The sequence below is a fragment of the Palaemon carinicauda genome, chromosome 33 (genome assembly GCF_036898095.1).
Source record: "Palaemon carinicauda isolate YSFRI2023 chromosome 33, ASM3689809v2, whole genome shotgun sequence".
Classification (NCBI taxonomy): domain Eukaryota; kingdom Metazoa; phylum Arthropoda; class Malacostraca; order Decapoda; family Palaemonidae; genus Palaemon; species Palaemon carinicauda.
Window position 1 is genome coordinate 34527233 of NC_090757.1, and position 22165 is coordinate 34549397.

Sequence of the window (22165 nt, forward strand, 5' to 3'; positions counted from 1 at the left end):
AGACAGTTGGAGTGAAGTAAAACGAAAGAAATGGTTGAGTTGTGAAACATGGAAACTGATAAAGAAGAGAAGAATAGAAAAACTTTACTTTGAATCATTAAAGGAAAACAACCGATATTTGACCTGATTAAGAACTTAATATATGTACCTTGATAGTGAAGTAAAGAGATGATTTAGAAGAGAGAAAAGAAGGTTCATAGATTCTACTGCAGATAAGACAGAATATAATAATAATAATAATAATAATAATAATAATAATAATAATAATAATAATAATAATAATAATAATAATAATAATAATAATAATGATAAAATCAGTACAGTATATGATTCAAGCTCCTTTAGTAACCAAAGTGTCTGTCATTATTAAGTCTATCTGAACTTATGTCTTCTTCTTTGTCTACAGCCTTTACCCTAAGTGGGTGTCACTGTTTCGTATAAGCCTTCTCCACCCTCTTCTATCTTTTAATACTTTTCCCCGCATGTCATTTGCTACTTCATTTTAACATCGGAACTTTTACTATGTAGGGATCGTCGGGTTTATATGAAATACTGCCATCTGAAGCAATCTTGTCTCAAGACGCTTTGCGTAGAAAATAAAATAATTCATTTTGTTTTTGCACAAGAATGAAAATAGCAATCTGCTGACTTATGGAACCTGTTTTAGATATCTTAGACATATAATAATGTATGAAGGACAGCAAATTCATTAATGTATACTCTACTACAAATGTGTTTTTATATGATTATGTATATACGTATCAACATAAATGTTTCCTATTGTAATGTAATAACTAAATCCTTATATATGGACCGTACATCTTATTTTAATGTTCTATTTGTCATTTATTCTTCTTTCAAAGACATTGCCCTATTTATGAATGCAACCAGATCCTTGCTAGGATTTTACAACGTACCTTCACTTATGTCTAGTTTCATTAACCATCCTAATTTTAGGCATTAAAATAAATAATCAGTAGTATCTCCTTCATCTTTGCAAAGGTCACACAAATTATCTGCATATTTCCCAATATATTTGCATTTAAATTGAACATATTTAATCTTGTCTTCATTATAAGGGATTGCCTTATCCAGAAATCCTTAAAGACCCATTTCTCTGTTATTTTAGCGACTGCAAATTCTCCCCAGATTGACAAGAAGAAGAAGAAGATATGACAGTCACAGATGCAGGGTTGCCATTCCTACGATAATTATCGTACATGTACGATTATTTTAGGTCCAGTACGATGTACGATACATACCTTAGGCATATACAAATGTGTGTTTAATTAAACAATTATACTAAAATCTTTTGAAATAAGTCAATCATGTAACACCCTAATAATTATATTGAAACTGTGTACGATAATTTTAGTTGAAAAACGACAATTTCAAGGCTCGTGTACGATAATCCTGTCGAAATAATCTGGCAACCCTGCACAGATGATCGCAGGAAAACATAACAATGGCGCAACTGGACCCCGAAGATTTTGGAAAACTACAAGTAATATATGATGTAATTCACTGTTTTATATTGCATGAAATGAAATAACGTTAATACCGTAGTTACTTTACGTTTTTCTCTTGATTTTGATGAAATGGCAGTTGGTCAGTGCTATGGGAACCTTCGTAATTAGTAGGTTAAGCTTACTAAGCTTTCTCGGACTCGACGGCTCAAGCTTGGCAAGTACACAGATTACATTAGGTGCATGAGTATGTTCAATACTTTCCGTGGTCAAAGTAAGCTAGAATGTCCAAAAATAACTGTTAATCGTGACATGTCACGATAATTGGGGAATTCATGATAGCGACGAACCTTGTATAAGTAATATTCATAGGCATTATATATTACCTGTCAAATATTTTTTCTTATGTTAAATCTTGTTCTTTATGGGGAAAATTTTCTGGCATTATGAGAGAAGAAATATTTTTAATAAAAAACGGACCTTTATTTCCATTGAAGTTGAATTAGTAAAACTTCAAAAGTTTCGGTAGCATGTACCGTAGGGAGCCTTTGTATGTCAGCGGCCAGTTCCTCCCTTCTGGAGTAAAGGGTATTATTGTATTGTATTACAGGGCAATGTAACCTAGGGAAAAAACTACTTGTTTTTTATAGAAAAGGGTCCGTTCTCTTCGAAAATGACAGTCCCTGTTGTAAATGAATAGTTTCAGAAAAAAAAAAATATATATATATATTTATATATATATATATACTGTATATATATATTCATCGATAATGGGGGACCCCCAGTGGGAACTCGAGGTTTTGGGTGGGGAAAACACACTGGGGAAACATTATATAATGGTAAAACAAGCCTTTTCTTCTCTATACATTACCACCTTGGATGTATAATAAACCGATGAAAAAATATGCTAATTATCTATATCCTATACTAACGGTAAATTAAAATTTTTGGATATTAGGACAGAAAAATATTCCTGGGGTGTATGTACGATAGCGGCGACCTGTATGTATTATTATGTCTAACTTAAATACGGCAGTGTAAGGGGGGTCGTATGGGGCCGTTAGCCCCCCAACCCCCCGTTAGGTAACTAGGTAAGGAAATGGCTTGTAGGTTAGGTTAGGGGGAAAGTTTAGGTTAGTTGGTGTCCATATTTTACGCTAGCTGGAGGAACTGGCCGCTGATATACAAAGGCTCAGATAGAACTTCAAAAGTTTGGGTAGAATGTACCGTAGTTTGTTGGGTAGGCAATATCTTTCTTACTTCTTGTCAAATCTTTTTTCTTTTTGGAGAAAATGTTCCGAGCCTTTGTATACCAGCGGCCAGTTCCTCCAGTGAGCTTAGAATATGGACACCATCTAAACTAATCTTCCCTAACCTAACCTAAAAGCTGTGTCCTTACCTACTTATCTAACGGGGGGACGGGCGACCCCCCTTACACTGCTGTATTCTTAGTCAGCCGTCATCATATTGTACTTACAGGTGGCCCCTATCATGCATACACCCCAAGTGTTCTTTATTAAATTCTGATATACCATAACATGAAGTTATTTTATAATTTTACATATTATGATTTGCCTTTATCACGACAATATTTTTTGAGTCCAGCCTGGTCCGCAAGTTACGGGTAGCTCCTGCTTAGTTTAAAACTTAACTGATAGATAGAGCCCGTGTGATCCCAGGATATAAAGCGTTCATTTAAACTATTAATGCTGCCTCATCCATATACATTCTTATTTCTCGGTTAAGTTTGCAGTTGGTTGGGACATGTCCTGTCCAGTTGCATTTAATAATACTGTAATGATGATTATGAAATGTTAGGTAGGGAATAGGTCGTTATAATGCATCAGTTGCCTAAGCCATCGCCAGGTTACTCGATCGTAAAATTTCCCCCAACCATTGCTTCCTGACTGACTAAGAAACACCCGATGGGCAGCGCTCCATTCGCCTATCAGCTGGGTGGCGCAAGCTGGAAAAGTTACTGATGCTCGGACTTATGTTTCCGCTAATCCCAACAATCTTCATTCCTAACCCCTGGTTAAGATTGGATTTCGTTATACAATATGTATAACCAAATGTTAAGTTAGGCAACATCTGGTTAAAATGTTTAGGATGTCAATCAGCCAACCCGAACTAACCATCCTTTTCCTCGCGCTTGTAGGTTTGCTTTTGTTTGCTGCGTGATTTTAAAAATCTTAAACCCCCCCCCCCCCCTCCGCAACTCAAGATTGACCTGACCAACATCGGCTTTAACAATGCTAATCACTATGATGGACAGAAGCATGCCCTATAGTTTTTCTTTGACCGATTTCGTTGAATTTATTACTCGTATTGATCAGCTTGATGCTTTGAGGACGATAAGGTTTTTAGACTTACGGTACTTTACACGAGTTACCCCAAATTTTTTCTTTTTGAATTTCGTGAAGAACTGTTAGGGGATTTTAGTGGTCCCTGTGAAGTGTGTAACATAGATAATGGCTTAAGCGACTACAAATAATAACCTAATTCTGAGTAACATTTTTATTATTACAGTGTGGTAAAGATATAGTTTAGAGTGGTGCCCATTGCTTTTATTGTGTAGGAGAGAGATTTATTTGTGAATCACTTTTATCATAATGTAAGGATTTATTTGTTATTTCGTTTTAGTTTGTGACCTAGGAAAGGAGTCCGGGGTCCTGGGACTTGCTCTCGGCTAGGGGTTGTGACCTGGGAAGGTTTGTGTCCGGGAAGGTGATCTGGGGGCTTGACCCTCGGCTAGGGGTTGTGACCTGGGAAGGTTTGTGTCCGGGAAGGTGATCTGGGGGCTTGACCCTCGGCTAGGGGTTGTGACCTGGGAAGGTTTGTGTCCTGGGAAGGGGTCTGGGGCTTGCTCCCGGCTAGGTGTTGTGACCTTGGAACTACTAGGTTAGGTGGGTTTAGGGTTTATGTATGATAGCGGCCACCTTTGTGTATGATGGCAACTGACTAAAAATACGGCAGTGTTAGGGGGGTTGCAGGGGCCCCCATGTTTGGTAAGTACGTAAAGACACGGCTTGTAGGTTAGGTTAGGGGGGAAAGTAAGTTTAGGTTAGTTGTTGTCAATTTTTTATGCATGCGGAAGGAACTGGCCGCTGATATTCAAAGTCTCTGTTGGTTTGTTAGGTTCTGGGGCCCTTTACAAATCTCATCAGTGTTTAATAATCACGTTTTGTCCTGTTTTCGCACACCCAAAGTCCCAGGTTCCCATCTGTGTCCGTTGGGAAGGTGGGGTTCCAACATGTTATACATCGAGTGTTCCGAGTATGTAAAACATTGGGAAAAAAGAGCGTAATTTCAGTTGATTTGATATCTTATGAAATGCCATGCACAAAACTAGGTAATTACCAGTCGGTTGTTTACACCTTGTTAAAGGTTTTAACTGTCTTGTTCCAGCTCCACCGTTATCCGCTTTCCTATAGCAAAGGACTTAGGTTTGATTAAAAGGAAAAAAGCAAATTAAATTTTAAACTTTTGATATTCTTATGCTATTATCATAATTTTCTTATTGAGAGTTATAACTTTTTTACAAGATACTGCTTATAGTGAATGGTGGTGAAGATTCTTTGTAATATCCCTTTTGACCCCTCCTGCTTTCATTTTGTACCTTTTATATATCATTTGTTACATTTCCTCACCTCCCATCTAGCCATCCAGCTTTTTCAACTCTGCATCGCTCCTTTTTAATTCCATTTTCTTTATGCAAGTTTTTTTAATTTCTTGTTAAACTAATTCTTTACAGTAATAATTGTCTAGTATTCTATGATAATAGGGACATCAGTAATCATTCTAGTTTGTATTACAGTAATTTTCAATATTAAACTTACCCGATAATCATGTAGCTGTCAACTCCGTTGCCCGACAGAATTCTACGGAAGGGATACGCCAGCGATCGCTATACAAGAGGGGGGTGTACTCACAAGCGCCACCTGTGGCCAGGTACTGCAGTACTTCTTGTTGACACCACCTCAATTTTTCCTCTGTCGTGCTTCCGGCAAGACGTTCATGGATACGCTTATAATTTTGGAGTCTTGTTCACGGTTTTTGGTGAAGTATTGCTCTAAGATTTCAGCTTTCGCTATTCAGGAAGTTTTATTATTAGCTTAGCTAGCTTTTGGAATTAATTTGATTAATTATGGTGACGAAGAGAGTATGAACTCTCTTTCACCTTTTAATGGCCGACCCTTCCCTTAGACGGAAGTGTTGGTGTCTAAGAGAGTATAGACTCTCTTTCTTAATTTTGCTTAACAAAAGTTATAGATTTATTTTTTTTATCTCTCCGCCTTTTATAGGCCTCTTCGATTAACTTCCTTTTATTATAAACTTATTAAAATTAATTTTTATATTTGTTTATATTCGACCTTTCCTAATAGTAGGCGGTCTTTTCTTGGTACCGAAGTTAATTAACATTGAGCCCGTCATTTCGGTTTTACCTGTTTACATATTATGCTATTTTAATGTTTTTGAAAGAATTTCTTTGATAGTCTCGTACTGTTTTCAAAGTTGAACTAACGTTTTGTTTTGTCTCTGCAGTTGTTGACGTTCAGAACGTTCAACTTGCGCTCTATCGTTACGATAGAGAGAGAATTTTCACGGTGTCACGTTGCAGTAAGAGTAACCGTTTCTAGCGTTTTGTTCATTCTTTCTTAGCTTAATGGTTTTAATTCTAATAAAGGAACTTTTTATTTGGGAAATATTTCAGTTTTTTTCCTTTAACAATAATATGTTTTAACGATATATATGATTGGGCTCTTCTCTCAGGTTCTAAGTCAAGAGGGAGAGAGAGAGAGAGATAGAGACGGAGGGAGAGAGAGCTGGATAAACGTTTCGTTCAAGCGAGTAACGTTGTTATCGTTTTTGCCCTTCTCCCTAGTCTCTTTAGGGGAAGAAGGTAAACGTTTCATGAGTTTTATTCTTGTTCTCAAGCTTTATGCGGTGAGAGATTTTATACGTAGTTTATTTGATCTAGTGTTTAGTCTCTTTCCAGCCACTGAATTATTTATCTTTCATTAGATTTTTCTGTTACATTGTAATTCTGTTTTCGCAATTACTAACTTTTAAGGAAGGATAGAATTGCGTGTTTCAGGTACAAACCACTTAAAGTTTCGAGTTCAGTGAAATAAGTGCAAACAGAAAATCAAAAGTGATAAGTGATTAGCGCAAAGTGTGTCAGTGTTGTGCGTGAGGGTACTTCTGTGCGTGCCAGTCGTCCTCCCAGTCCGGGACCTCTTGCAAGCTCCCAAGCCCAGGGGAGAAGCAATGTCGAAGGGCAAAAGGGTTCGGCAGGCCTTGATCGGCGCACAGAAGTATCCTCGGTGGTTGCGGGCGTGTCTTACAGAGACCGTCACTCCCACCCGCAGACGATTGAGCCCTTATTTTGCTCGTCTGCAGAAGAAATTTCGGGGAGAAAACGCTGGACTCAGGTCTCAAGACCTCTTAAACGTAAAGTCCAGACCTCTAGAGTTCAACAACCCGGATACAGTCATTGGGTTAGCTCTGACTCTCCGCAGTCATCAGGTGACTGCACACCTCCTAAGAGAGGTAAGGCGATGCCTCAACAGACCTCATCTTCTGTTAAGGCTTTGCCTCAACAGACCTTATCGTCTGTTGATCCCAAGATGACTTTGCTGCAGTCCATGCAGTCGCAGCTTGCGGTCTTAATGCGTGAGTTTCAGGCTGAGAAGGTTACACCTCCTCCTGCGAGCGCTCCGCCTCACCGCAGTCCAGTCTGCCAGGCGTACGAAGTTGAGGTTCCTCAAGCTACCTTACCGCGTTCAGAGTTGCCAGTTACCAGCGTTGTGCAGCAACCTTAACCTTCCTTAAGGCAACCTCAACAATGGGAGCAGGAGTCTTATGCCTTGAGGCAAGATATTCTTGCAGTTAGACCATCTTTGAGGCTACAACCTTTTGAGGTACGACAACCTCTACCATCCTTGAGGCAGCCACCTCAGCTCTCGCAGCTGCTACCTCAACTTTCCTCAAGGCGAGAGCCTCAACTCTTGAGGCTAGCTCCTCAGGAACCTCAACTCGTGAGACAGGAACTGCGTTCTGCGCAGCCGCTACCTCAACTCTCGCAGCTCACACCTCAAGAACCTCAACTCGTGAGTCAAGAGCCTCTCTCTGCGCAGCCACCTCAACCCTTGAGGCAAGCGCAACTCTTGAGGCAAGAACCTCATGCTATGAGTCAGCCACCTCAACGCATGCATCTGCCACTTTCTCCTCAACTTGAGCCTCTTCCCATTCAACTTTGAAATAACAAATGACAATAATAACACCTCATTACTTTCATAACTTGCATTTGTAATCATATACATGTATGCCTACACAAACATTATGATAATGGAGGTTATTCGTATTACTTTAAAAAAAAAAAAAAAAAAAAATATATATGTATTCCTTGCAATATATTTTTAACAAATCGCAAATATGGCAAAATATCTTCAAAACAAAAATGAATCATGAGTTATGAATGTAATGTAAATATTATGTTGATATTAAAACCCCATGCAAGCATGCATGAAGTAATGCAGTGTTGCCAACAGGGCGAGTTTCCCTGTCCTGAGGTGAAGTAGATTATAGATCGTATATTTGGTGCAGCTTAATTCTACGATTATCATGCCGGCTATCAAATTCATCAACAAAACAGTCTAAATCAATTCCCTCGGCACGTGCACTTTCAATGGACAGTAATGCGATATTACTCAATCTAGCACTGGTCATGGAATTTCTGAGAAATGTTACACGCCATGCAACATGCTCTGCTTCTCTTACAGCATGCTCTACATACAGCATGCTCTGCATACAGCATGCTCTACATACAGCATGCTCTGCATACAGCATGCTCTACATACAGCATGCTCTGCATATCTTACCGCATGCTTCTCAGTCACACATCTTTGGTTGTTGCCAACTCACTAGACTGTCAAGCAGTTTCATAACGTTGCCTTCTAGTCTGCTGCTTTTGCACCAGTGAAACCCTCACTGAGAGAACTTAGCTTTTCTCGGATATGGTCCCTGTAGATGAGAAAGTGCTTTTCTCCCTCCTTCTGATATTCCCTTGAGGACTCTGTCATTTGGAGAGGAGCCTTTAGCTGCGTAGCCTCCTATGAACTTTTATTTAAGCATAACATGCTTCCAGGGAAGGTAATGGTTCCACTTCAGTCGCTAACCCCGTCTGTTACCACACCTGCTCCCATAGACCTTGAGCTGTGTTGCAAGACATGCAGTCCAAGCTTAGTCCTTGTTAGAGGATTTTTTGTTTACGGAGTCAGTGTGTCACTGGGAAGACGTTCAACAACCAGCAGAAGTGACTTGTTGTGACGCAGTGCGGCAACCTCAGCAACCCGATAAGGAGTTGTCTATACGACCCAGACAGTCTAGACAGCTTCGGGTTGTCACTGTACTTCCTCGCTTCCCCATGGTTGACAGTTCACAGACTGTGCAGCAGTACCATGATCTTGTGTCCGGCTCCGTCAGACGACTGGCTTTTAAGAGCTCCCACAAGTCGTCGCTGTCTGGAGATTCTCAGATGGACTATGGATCTGACCAAGGAACTGGGCCTCCTGGTCAATTTTGAGGAGTCTCAGCTCGTCCCATCCCAGACCATTGTCTACCTGGGTATGGATCTTCAGAGTCGAGCTTTTCGGGCTTTTCCGTCGGCCCCAAGGATCTTCCAAGCCCTAGAATGCATCCAGAGCATGCTGAGAAGGAACCGATGCTCAGTCAGGTAGTGGATGAGTCTAACAGGGACACTTTCATCGCTGGCCCTGTTCATCGTGTTAGGGAGACTCCACCTCCCCCCCCTTCAGTATCATCTAGCTGCTCACTGGATAAAGGACATGACGCTAGAGACGGTCTCAGTTCTTGTTTCCGAAGAGAGGAGGTCTTCTCTCGCGTGGTGTAAAACAGCTTTCTTCTCAAGGAAGTCTACATTTGGCTGTTCAGAAACCCGACCGCCGTCTCCTCTCGGACGCATCAGACACGGGCTGGGGTGCGACTTTGGACGGACAGGAATGCTCGGGAACATGGAATCAGGAGCAAAGGACACTTCACATCAATTGCAAGGAGTTGTTGGCGGTTCTTCTGGCCTTGATAAACTTCAAGTCCCTCCAGCTTAACAAGGTGGTGGAGGTGGACTCTGACAACACCACAGCCCTGGCTTACATCTTCAAGCAGGGAGGGACTCTTTCGTGGAAGTTGTTCTAGATCGCAAGGGACCTCCTCATCTGGTCAAAAGATCGAAAGCTCACGCTGGTAACAAGGTTCATTCAGGGCGGTATGAATGTCATGGCAGATCGCCTCAGCCGGAAGGGTCAGGTCATCCCCACAGAGTGGACCCTTCACAAGAGTGTTTGCAGCAGACTTTGGGCCCTGTGGGGTCAGCCAACCATAGATCTGTTCGCTACCTCGATAACCTAGAGACTCCTGTTGTATTGTTCTCCGATTCCAGACCCAGCAGCAGTTCACGTGGATGCTTTTCTGCTGGATTGGTCCCATCTCGACCTGTATGCATTCCCGCCATTCAAGATTGTCAACAGGGTACTTCAGAAGTTCTCCTCTCGCAAAGGGACACGGCTGACGTGGATTGGCTCCGCTCTGGCCCGCGAGAGAATGGTTCATAGAGGTACTGCAATGGCTGGTCGACATTCCCAGGACTCTTCCTCTAGGAGTGAACCTTCTACGTCAACCTCACGTAAAGAAGGTACACCCAAACCTCCACGCTCTTCGTCTGACTGCCTTCAGACTTTCGAAAGACTCTCAAGAGCTAGGGGCTTTTCGAAGGAGGCAGCCAGAGCGTTTGCCAGAGCAAGGAGAACATCCACTCTCAGAATCTATCAGTCTCAAGGGGAAGTCTTCCGTAGCTGGTACAAGACCAATGCAGTTTCCTCAACCAGTACCACTGTAACCCAGATTGCTGACTTCCTGTTACATCTAAGGAAAGTAAGATCCCTTTCAGCTCCTACGATCAAGGGTTACAGAAGTATGTTGGCAGCGGTTTTTCGCCACAGAGGCTTGGATCTTTCCACCAACAAAGATCTACAGGACCTCCCTAGGTCTTTTGAGACCTCAAAGGAACGTCGGTTGTCCACTCCAGGCTGGAATCTAGACGTGGTCCTAAGGTTCCTTATGTCATCAAGATTTGAACCTCTCCAATCAGCCTCTTTTTAGGACCTCACATTAAAAACTCTTTTCCTCGTGTGCTTGACAACAGCTAAAAGAGTAAGTGAGATCCACGCCTTCAGCAGGATCATTGTTTTCACATCTGAAACGGCTACATGTTCCTTGCAGCTCGGTTTTTGCTAAACGAGCTTCCTTCACGTCCTTGGCCTAAGTCGTTCGAGATCCCAAGCCTGTCCAACTTGGTGGGGAATGAACTGGAGAGAGTACTTTGCCCAGTTAGAGCTCTTAGGTACTATCTAAAAAGGTCTTAACCTTTACGAGGACAATCAGAAGCCTTATGGTGTGCTATCAAGAAACCTTCTTTCCCAAGTTCTAAGAACTCAGTTTCTTACTATTCAGGCTTCTGATTAGGGAATCACATTCTCATGTGAAGGAAGAAGACCTTGCTTTGCTGAAGGTAAGGACACATGAAGTGGGAGCTGTGGCTACTTCAGTGGCCTTCAAACAGAACCATTCTCTGCAGAGTGTTATGGATGCAACCTATTGGAGAAGCAAGTCAGTGTTCGCATCATTCTATCTCAAAGATGTCCAGTCTCTTTACGAGTACTGCTACACCCTGGGACCATTCGTAGCAACGAATGCAGTAGTAGGCGAGGGCTCAGCCACTACATTCCCATAATCCCATAACCTTTTAACCTTTCTCTTGAATACTTTTTATGGGTTGTACGGTCGGCTAAGAAGCCTTCCACATCCTTGTTGATTTGGCGGGTGGTCAATTCTTTCTTGAGAAGCGCCGAGGTTAAAGGTTGTGATGAGGTCCTTTAGTATGGGTTGCAGCCCTTGATACTTCAGCACCTTAGAGTTGTTCAGCCTCCTAAGAGGAACGCTGCGCTCAGTAAGGAAGACGAACTTATTTAAGGCAGAGTAATGGCTCAAGTCGACTTCCTTACCAGGTACTTGTAATTTCATTGTTATTTTGAATAACTGATAATATGAAATACGGGATACTTAGCTTCTTGATATACATGTACACTGGTTTTCACCCACCTCCCTGGGTGTGAATCAGCTACATGATTATCGGGTAAGTTTAATATTGAAAAATGTTATTTTCATTAGTAAAATAAATTTTTGAATATACTTACCCGATAATCATGATTTAATTGACCCACCCTTCCTCCCCATAGAACCAGTGGACCGAGGAAAAATTGAGGTGGTGTCAACAAGAAGTACTGCAGTACCTGGCCACAGGTGGCGCTTGTGAGTACACCCCCCTCTTGTATAGCGATCGCTGGCGTATCCCTTCCGTAGAATTCTGTCGGGCAACGGAGTTGACAGCTACATGATTATCGGGTAAGTATATTCAAAAATTTATTTTACTAATGAAAATAACATCTTTCAAGTTTCGAGCTGCTCCTACTTATTTATATCTAATCCCAGATGTAATATTATGATATATGTTTTATTCTTTGTGTGGAGTAATAACAGCTAGTACTTTTGAGTGTTGTGACATGTAGGTTTATGTTTTTTTTTACCCGGTATATACACTAGTGAGTGTCAATTAGACTTTATAGGATTGAGTATGAGATTGTAATAGGTTTATTCTATTAATAGACTTTTTTTTTGCAACTATTAGTGACAAAATTGCTCCATTTATTTACAGAACCAGCTTCTTGAGCTAAGAGAAAAGAACTATACCTTGGAGGATGCGCTTCGCAAGAGTAAAAAGGGTATGTTACTTCTTTTATTGTGGTTAACAATTTGCTCCTACATTTATACAAACCCTTGTTCTTTGGTAGCAATATGATTTTAGCAAACTTAAATGCGGCTGTTAAACATTTATAACCAGTCGTCGATAGTAACTGGTGGGTGGCAGGGCATCCCTATCCCCCCTGCTAGTTCACTGAATAGCCACTTTGATTTCTGTTGCAGAGAAGTACTGTACACCAGATTCTCTTACCTTGACCAGAGCATGGCTGCTATTAATATTTTATCTTAAGCTTTTCAGATTGTTATGGAGGCACCTCGTGTAGGCACACTGTCCGGAGTTTGTAAACCTGTCCATAATTGCGGTAGGGTTATGTGAGTTGGACCCCTATTCTTTATACCCTTTTAGCAAGGGCAGGACTGTTTGCAGTCATATCCCCTGTGACGAGTGCAGGGCCTGGCCACCTTTGCAATTGACGAAGTATAGCAGAAGGAAGAAGTTCAAGAGGGATTCTTCGGCTTTGGAGTCTTCCCCCAAGCCGAAAAAGTTCTTGGTCTCTCTTTTTTCATCCTCTGGTGCTCTGAACTCGGCCCTTTCTTCTGTTTCTCCTGCTGGGGAAAGACAGAAGGAAGGTTAATCGACTCTTCCCTCGGCGCAAACTTCGGGATAGCTGGACTTTTTCCCTTCCCACATCAGAGGTATGGGGCTCCACCCTTTCTCTTGTATAGATCATTACATTGGTACTCTGATGACAACTCCTGTAGGCACCAATCCATGTGCATGTCTTGGCTTTCGTTGAGTATAGAGGGTGTTCCTTCAACAGAGAAGCTTCTTTAGGCCTTAGCTGTTTCTAGAGTGCCCAAGCCTACTACTTGATGTCCCCCTGTATAAGGAACCCTTGATGTCAAGGAAGTCGCTGTTAATGTTTGTTACGGTGCATATACAAACCTTCTTTCTTTACCTAGGATAGATGACAGCAAAGCTAAAGTACACGGCCGTTAAAATTTTATGATGTGTAAACAACCATCCGGGAGTTATTAGTCGGTAGTGGGGGAAACAACTGTGCCAGCTAGCAGTAAGGAATCGAATGGGCAGAGCTGAACTTGATTACGATGTTGGCTCGTTTCATCCCGGGCTACAGGAACGTAGTAGCAGATAAATTGAGGAGGAAGACTCGGTTAGTTGTTGTCAGAATGGTCTTTATGTTCTCGGATGGGGACAGAGATCCTGACTTAGTGTGGTTCTCCGACAGTGGATCTCTTCATGATCTCCCTGATCCACAAGCTCCGGATTTATTGCTCTCCAGTTCCAGACCGAAAATCATAGTTCGAGAATGCGTTTCAGCATCTGTGGGATGACGACCCGGACGTATATGCCTTAACTCTGTTTTGCCTGTTCAGGGTTGTAAATTGAGTTCGAATAACACCAAACCTACTGATAACTCTCGTATCACCGTAGTGACTGTAGAGGGATTGGTATTCGAACCTAATGCTCCTCCTAACAGAAATCCCAAGAGAATTTCTTACTTTCCCCAACCTGCTACACCAGATCTTCCACAGTGTAGCAGAATCCTTCCAACTTCATGCGTGGATGTTATCCAGCATCTCATCTCAGAGAAAGGGTTTTCATGAGAGACTGTGCAACACATGTCTGGATACATCCGCAGATCCTCGGTATTAGTTTACCAGGCCAAGTAGACCATCTTCCTTGGTTGGTATCATGGGAGGGGTGTCTCCCCTTTCAGAGACTGTGTTTCGTTAATCACTGATTTTTGTTCTATCAGCAAGGAGAGACTCTGCTCCATTTCAGTGGTAAAAGAATATTGCTCAGCCTTGAGCGAAATCTATTGATTAAAGGGAGTAAAAATTTCTTCTGAGGAATTTTCAATGCTCATACAAAGTTTTGAGCAGACCTATTCAGTTGAAGCGAGTCCGTCATCGTGGAACGTTGTTAAGATTTCACGTTCCTTGAAGAGGGCACCCTATGAATCATTGAGGCAAGCCTCTGACAGAGACCTTCCCCTGAAATGGTTTTCCAGCTCGCTTTAGCTTTGGCTAAATGAGTCGGTGAGCTCCATGGTCTTTCATACATCATTCATTCAAGGAAATGTAGGCAGGTCTTGCTGTCTTTCATTCCTTTGGAGCTAAAAGTGTATGTAACCAAAGGTCCTGATCAGCTGTTATTGTGTCCTGTGTGAGCACTGACATGCTATCTCAAGCAGCAGATGAAGACCGTTAGACCGCTCCTGCAACATCTCTTCATGCGCATGGGGAGAGTGAAGAAGACGATCTCATGTTGGCTATAAGAGGTTATCGCTCTGACTCTCACTTCCACTTTCACGGAAGAGACGCATGTTACCTCTTTAGCTTTAAAGAGGAATTTCTCTGTGATGCAGGTTCTTCCGGCAGGTGTTTGGAAGCGTCGGATGACGTTCACTACTTACTACGGGATGTGACCCACTGGTCCTTAGATATATTCTCTTTAGGACCTGTTTTAGCTGCCTAGCAGGTGGTATAGCGGCCTCAGCCCCTCTCGCAGGACCAGTAACTGTGAGTTGAGTGGTGAGGTTGCGAGTAAGACAGGAATGCAAGTAAAGAATAATTGGCCTTTTCTTTTCCTTTCAATCTTCCCCCTCTCTTGGTGTAACAGGTTCAAAAGACCTTGCCAGCTGGACTTGATCTGATAGTTAGATAAGCCCAGAGGGTTTGTAGCTATTCTGTGCTCAAGCAGGAAGAGGGTTTTCCCCATACTCCTTACGATGGGAAGTGTGATGTAGCCAGGCAAACCCATGCATAATCTTAAAATGGCCGACAAGTTACAACATCAGCAAACCCATTTTTTTTCCAGGTTTACGACACAGGATTCTGGCTTGAGAACAACCCTCAAAATCCAGGACCATAAAACCCTCTGGTATCTCCTGGGTTCACGAGGTGTGAGGAACCCTTACTCTTACAGTATCCCAGATGCTCGGGTTAAGTTTCCAGCCATTTGGAACTGGGACTTCTTCCCGCCTAAGTATGAGTCTCCTATATATGTGTAGGAACAAATTGAATATTTGTAAAAGTAATTTGTATATTTCTTAACTATACAAACTTGAGTCCTTTACTCAAACTTTCCTGCCAACACCAACCCTCCACAAAAGTCCTGGCTGCCTCCCTGCTAGCTATGGACAGGTAACTACCTTCTGATTTACACTTTGTTATAATTTAATCTGCCATGCTTCATCTTTGTTGCTATCTATTCTCCTACAGTAAAGGACTTCAGTTTGTATAGTTAGGAAAAATACAAATTACTTGAAAGAAAAACTTTGTGGTTTTTCTGTTTTCTCTTTTCAGTGTTTACGAGTGATTATCTTTGGCGGGGATGCCTGAGATGCAGACTTGCAGGGGGTTGTCTGGCTGTAAGTGCAGCACCTTCATGTTGAAAAGGGAGACATATCCCCACCTTTTATGCCTGGCTTACAGTGGACACTCCTGTAGCAAGGCCTCACTCTGCAATGAGTGGCAGGAGTGGCCAACCTCCCAGTGGGAGGCATACAGCAGAAGGAGGAAGAAGAAGTTGAAAAGGGATTCTTAGCCCTCAGGGTCTTCTTCGAGGTCGAAGAAGTCCAGACTTCTCTCCCAGTCCCCCAGTATGCTCCCTTCTAACCCTTTCGTGATGGTTTCCTCTGGAGGCTGCTCAGCAAGAGTGATATTCCTTTTAACTTTTAAGGTAAACCTTGAAGCAGGTAGACCCTCCCGTTCTCCCAAGAGAAACTGGGTGGCCTGCCCCTCGAGGGAAGAGACATATCGAATGTGTTTCTCAAAAGTAGATTTGCTATGAGGAGTCACACCTAAAATTTTGAAAGAATCATACAGGGTTAAAGAAACATTATCAATGCTGAGATCCGGATGTTGAGGAGCCACTGTCCTCGACCTACTTGCAATTATACTTTGATGTTTGTTAGAGTTTAACTTAATACCCCATAATTTGCTCCATACACTTGATTTTAGTTAAATCTCTATTAAGGAATTCAGCAACCCCAGATCTACATTCAGGAGATAGAGTTGATGCAAAGAGTAGAGTAGCATCATTTGCATACGCAACAAGCTTGTTTTCTAGGCCAAACCATATATCGTGTATATAGCATAAAAAATAATGGGCCAAGAACACTACCCTGAAGAAAGCATGTATCACATTCCTATACTCACTATGGTGTCCATCAGTAACAAATGTTTGCCATCTATTACTTAAAACTTCAATAATGATGCTTAGAAAAGACGCAAGCACTCCCATCTGTTTGAGTTTGTAAACAAGGGCCTCATGATTAACACAGTTAAAGGCAGCACTAAAATCAAGGTCAATCGTACAAACTTTCTGACCACAATCCAGGGATTTCTGTACAGCATTTGAGATTGTAAGAAAGGCATCACATGCTCCAAGACCCTTATAAAACCAAATTGCAAACTATGGAACAGATGATTACCTTCAGCAAACCTATTTAGATGTTTTGCCAAAAGATTTTCAAAGATTATATATAATATGGAAGTTATGGAAATTGGCCGATAATCAGGTGGACGTGAGCTACCACAAGCACATTTACATAATGGAGTAACATTGCCAATTTTCCATCAAGTGCTAACTTGCAGAAAATAATGGGTAACTTAGGAGCTGAGAAATCTGCCCTTTTTATAAGAAATAAAGGAAAATACCATTACATTTGAAGTGTAGCTACTTCTCATATATGCTTTAGTTTACTTATTATTTCTTTACTTGCTTTTCCTGTTGCAGCCCTTGGGCTTGTAGCATCCTGCATCTTTATCTAGTGTTGTAGTTTGGGTAATCATAGTTATACAGTAGGGTCCCGAATTATGCGAGAATTTGGTCGATTAATGACCTCGTGTAAATGGAAAATCGCGAATTTCGAAACACACAACTAACAGAAATAATTCCATTGCGGCCATGGCAACCAGCAATTTGCCTATTCAAATGTGTTTACTACTCATTTCCAATACTTTCTTTGTACTATACTGTATTTCTTTATAATATCAAATTGTTTTTGTAAATAAATAAAACATTTAATATACTTTAAAGTTCTAATAACTTGAAAAATGGTTAAAATTACAACCAGGATAGGTGTAAACACCATATATTTCCCGTTATAACACAACCCAAAATACAGACAAATTTTAATGTTTGTCATATCTATTGTATAATACAACTGGTGAATAGCAAAACCATCACTCTATAGACTAGCTTGTTGTATGATTGAAAATTCAGAATTATAAAAATAAAGGCGATTTTATATCATGCGTTTCCTAAACACGCTAAAAAGACAATAGAAAACGACAACCAATGTTTTGTTTACGTTTATCTCTGATCACAACGAAGAAACAGACGCATTTATACATCTGTGTTTTTGAATTGACAGCAATTTTACCAAGTATAGATTATATGTTGAATTTGTTATTACCAATGTTCTAATTATTTTTTATTAGAACTTTCAAATAAATGAAATGAATGCCATTTATGAAATGTTTTTCTTTATGATGCCACCTGAAACGGAAACCTTCCATTTGTTTACGATCCATCTTCGATCATAATAAACAAACGAATGCATTAAACACACATGATCTAAGTCATAACTAATGATATTACAAACATTTAGTAAACATTATGTTATTAAAAATATTTTACTTACCGTATCCATATAAATTCCTAAATTCGTAGCAAAGCTGGAAATTTTTTTTTCCTTATGCGTTTAATCCACAATAGCAAACTGCCGCTAATGACAGAGTGATAACTTACGATAATTCTAAACTGTTACGAAAGATAATTGTCCTTTCCATATCCAAAATACTTTTCCTAACTTCAGTTATAAGTCAACTTGTACCCACCTCAATTATGGATCCATATGCAAAAAAGGTAAAAGAAGAAAGTACTAGGCCTATTTTTAAAGTCACCGAACAATTAGGTTACCGCTATAACGTTCGATGTGAGAGAGAGAGAGAGAGAGAGAGAGAGAGAGAGAGAGAGAGAGAGAGAGAGAGAGAGAGAGAGAGAGGGATGGTTTTAAAGTACTAAACAATAAATATGATAGGTTATAACACATTGGTGTTTATGTAATATTAACTGTATAGATGGTTTGAATAAGTTAAGAAATGGTGTAAACAATTCTTTGTTATTGTATTCGCGCGGAAGCTAGACATCAGCTGATGTGATCACAGCCAAAAGTAAAACAAAAATAAGTTAGCAATACTCGATTTTTAAAACACACCCGAAATTTAACAACATAAGTACATGTTTTATTATAGCGCAATTAACATTTAAAGAGTAAAAATTTTCTGGAATAGAATGGTGTTTCCTAAAAAATAGTGGTTTGCGGACGAAATCGGTTACCGTATTTTAAGCTATGATTGAAATGGATGTATACACGGTATAATTTTTTCGTTTTGTATTTAATTGACACTTCAAGAAAACCGATTTTGGTTTCTTCATCTATTTGTAAGTATTGTATAACGAGAGAGAGAGAGAGAGAGAGAGAGAGAGAGAGAGAGAGAGAGAGAGAGAGAGAGAGAGAGAGAGATATGACGCAGAAGGTTACAGACCTAGAACAGGGGAGGATGAAGGTGGGGGGGAGTGATGAGATAGGCTGGGTGGACTCGCAGGGGAGACGGGGGAAGGGGGGATTTGGTTGCCAGTGGCTAAAAATAGATTCTGAAAGACGGTAAAGGGAAAAACGAATCCCATCGAATAAACAGAATAAGGAAAGGGAATAAGATCCAGAGGAATAATAGATATAATGGAATGAAAATGACTAGATGGTGTTAGTTGTGATAAGAATAATTTAGATATTTGAAATAAGAGTGTCTGAGGAGGTATAGAAGGAATTCGTGATAAATACAGAGGAATATCAAAGGATACAGTTAGTTTGCATTAAAGGGTTTGTTATCGTTTATCGGCAGTGAATAGCCTAAACTTCGGTAACGAGTCGTCAATATTTTGTCATATTTTAAACAGTATACATTTGATTTGCAAACATTGGTTTTGTAGAGTAGACGGTAAAATAAAATCTAGAGAGAGAGAGAGAGAGAGAGAGAGAGAGAGATTTGATGGCAGAAATCTCTCTCTCTCTCTCTCTCTCTCTCTCTCTCTCTCTCTCTAGAGTAGACGATAAAATAAAATCTAGAGAGAGAGAGAGAGAGAGAGAGAGAGAGAGAGAGAGAGAGAGAGAGAGAGATTTGATGGCAGAAATCTCTCTCTCTCTCTCTCTCTCTCTCTAGATTTTATTTTACCGTCTACTCTACAAAACTAATCTTTGCAAATCAAATGTATACTGTTTAAAATATGACAAAATATTGACGACTCGTTACCGAAGTTTAGGCTATTCACTGCCGATAAACGGAACCCAGTCAACTCGTGAAAACCTTGAACGCCCAGAGGGAAAAATAAGGCTTTTAAATATACTGTACTAAACAAAAATAATGCTTTAATATACCATCATTAACACTACCATTACAATTATCGTAAGGTTGGAGAAAGATAAAGATTGCCGAGAACGTAACCACATTTCTGTTTACATTTTGTCAGCTGGACTCGCACAGTTAACAGTTGATTTCATTGTTGATGTGGAATTTTATCCTTAAATAGGCTATTCATTATGAAATTATGTTAATGAAATGTAATGTTGTTATTGTTTTGTAACATTTATTATAAATCACCGTATTTAGGGCTACCAATATACTTAAAAAGACAATAGATTTGATACATTTTGTAGTGCTTGACTCGCGAACTTTGAACAGCCTCGCAGATACAGAAAATTTATTTTTGAAAAATAGCGATCGCGGAAAAGGGGAATCGTGGAATTCGAACACGCTTAATTCGGGACCCTACTGTAGTAATAATGATAGTAATATTGTAATGATATTTGAAGAAAACAGCTTTAAGAATTTAAAATTTTTGTTATTTCCAGGGTTGGTTGATGCTGAAACAAGGGTTCGTAACTTAGAAGATGAGAACAGTCGATACCAAAAAGTCATCCAAGCGTCAAAGAAACACTCCGAAGCCGAGCTAATGGTTAGGGATAATTGCTACCTCCGGAATAAACTTCGTGACCAAGAGGAGGATTTTAGATTACAAAACAATACACTACTTCAAGAACTCTCAAGGGTAAGTACTTTATCAATTGTATTTTTCATGATTTCATGTTATTAATTGATGTTAAGTCATGTAAGATTTCAAATATTAAGGGTTAAAGGTAAAATATTTAGTTTGGTAGAAAAATGTTGTTGCCCCAAAAATAATTGCGGTAGAAAAATGTTGTTGCCCCAAAAATAATTGCATTACACCAAGCCATCCCGTCTGCTGTTATTCTGCTTTATACTATAATGTAGTGGTCTATTCATTAAAAGAAAGTTACAATATAAGAATAAATGGGACAAGAAATTCTCTAGACAAATAGATTCATACAATCAGTCCTCTTTATTCATGAATTTTATCTTCGTGTGTTCGGTTTTTTACAGTACAGAGCACCGTAGACAGTAGGGTCCCGAATTATGTGAGAATTTAGTCGATTAATGGCCCAGCATAAATGGAAAATCGCATTTTTCGAAACACATAACAGGAATAATTCCATTAAGGCCATGGCAAACAGCATCTTGCCGATTCAAACGTGTTTACAACTCATTTTCAATACTTTTTATGTACTATACTGTATTATTATAGTATTAAATTGTTCTTACAAATAAATAAAACATCTAAAATGTTTTAAAATTTTAATAACTTAAAAAAGGTAAATCAGTTGTTGTTTGCGGATGATACTGTACTGGTAGCAGACACAGAAGAGAAGCTTGACCGACTAGTGACAGAATTTGGAAAGGTGTGTGAGAGAAGGAAGTTGAGAGTTAATGTGGGTAAGAGTAAGGTTATGAGATGTACGAGAAGGGAAGGTGGTGCAAGGTTGAATGTCATGTTGAATGGAGAGTTACTTGAGGAGGTGGATCAGTTTAAGTACTTGGGGTCTATTGTTGCAGCAAATGGTGGAGTGGAAGCAGATGTACGTCAGAGAGTGAATGAAGGTTGCAAAGTGTTGGGGGCAGTTAAGGGAGTAGTAAAAAATAGAGGGTTGGGCATGAATGTAAAGAGAGTTCTATATGAGAAAGTGATTGTACCAACTGTGATGTATGGATCGGAGTTGTGGGGAATGAAAGTGATGGAGAGACAGAAATTGAATGTGTTTGAGATGAAGTGTCTAAGGAGTATGGCTGGTGTATCTCGAGTAGATAGGGTTAGGAACGAAGTGGTGAGGGAGAGAACGGGTGTAAGAAATGAGTTAGCGGCTAGAGTGGATATGAATGTGTTGAGGTGGTTTGGCCATGTTGAGAGAATGGAAAATGGTTGTCTGCTAAAGAAGGTGATGAATGCAAGAGTTGATGGGAGAAGTACAAGAGGAAGGCCAAGGTTTGGGTGGATGGATGGTGTGAAGAAAGCTCTGGGTGATAGGAGGATAGATGTGAGAGAGGCAAGAGAGCGTGCTAGAAATAGGAATGAATGGCGAGCGATTGTGACGCAGTTCCAGTAGGCCCTGCTGCTTCCTCCGGTGCCTTAGATGACCGCGGAGGTGGCAGCAGTAGGGGAGTCAGCATTATGAAGCTTCATCTGTGGTGGAAATGTGGGAGGTTGGGCTGTGGCACCCTAGCAGTACCAGCTGAACTCGGTTGAGTCCCTGATTAGGCTGAAGGAACATAGAGAGTAGAGGTCCCCTTTTTGTTTTGTTTCATTGTTGGTGTCGGCTACCCCCCAAAATTGGGGGAAGTGCCTTGGTATATGGATGGATGGAAAAAAGGTTAGAATTACTACCAGGATGGGTGTAAATACTGTATAT

The 22165-nt window shown here is 40.4% G+C and overlaps 1 protein-coding gene across 2 annotated transcripts in view; it reads left to right on the forward strand.

Annotated features, from left to right (window-relative positions):
- The first annotated feature begins 1424 nt into the window (after window positions 1-1424).
- The window catches only part of LOC137625924 (GRIP1-associated protein 1-like), a 109771-nt gene continuing 89030 nt past the window's right edge, over window positions 1425-22165 (forward strand). For both annotated transcript variants that reach the window (XM_068356934.1, XM_068356935.1), the window contains exons 1-3: window positions 1425-1504; window positions 12259-12325; window positions 20255-20451. In XM_068356934.1, the coding sequence (XP_068213035.1) occupies window positions 1466-1504; window positions 12259-12325; window positions 20255-20451 (303 nt within the window). In that variant the 5' untranslated portion in view covers window positions 1425-1465. The remainder of the gene's footprint in view (window positions 1505-12258; window positions 12326-20254; window positions 20452-22165) is intronic.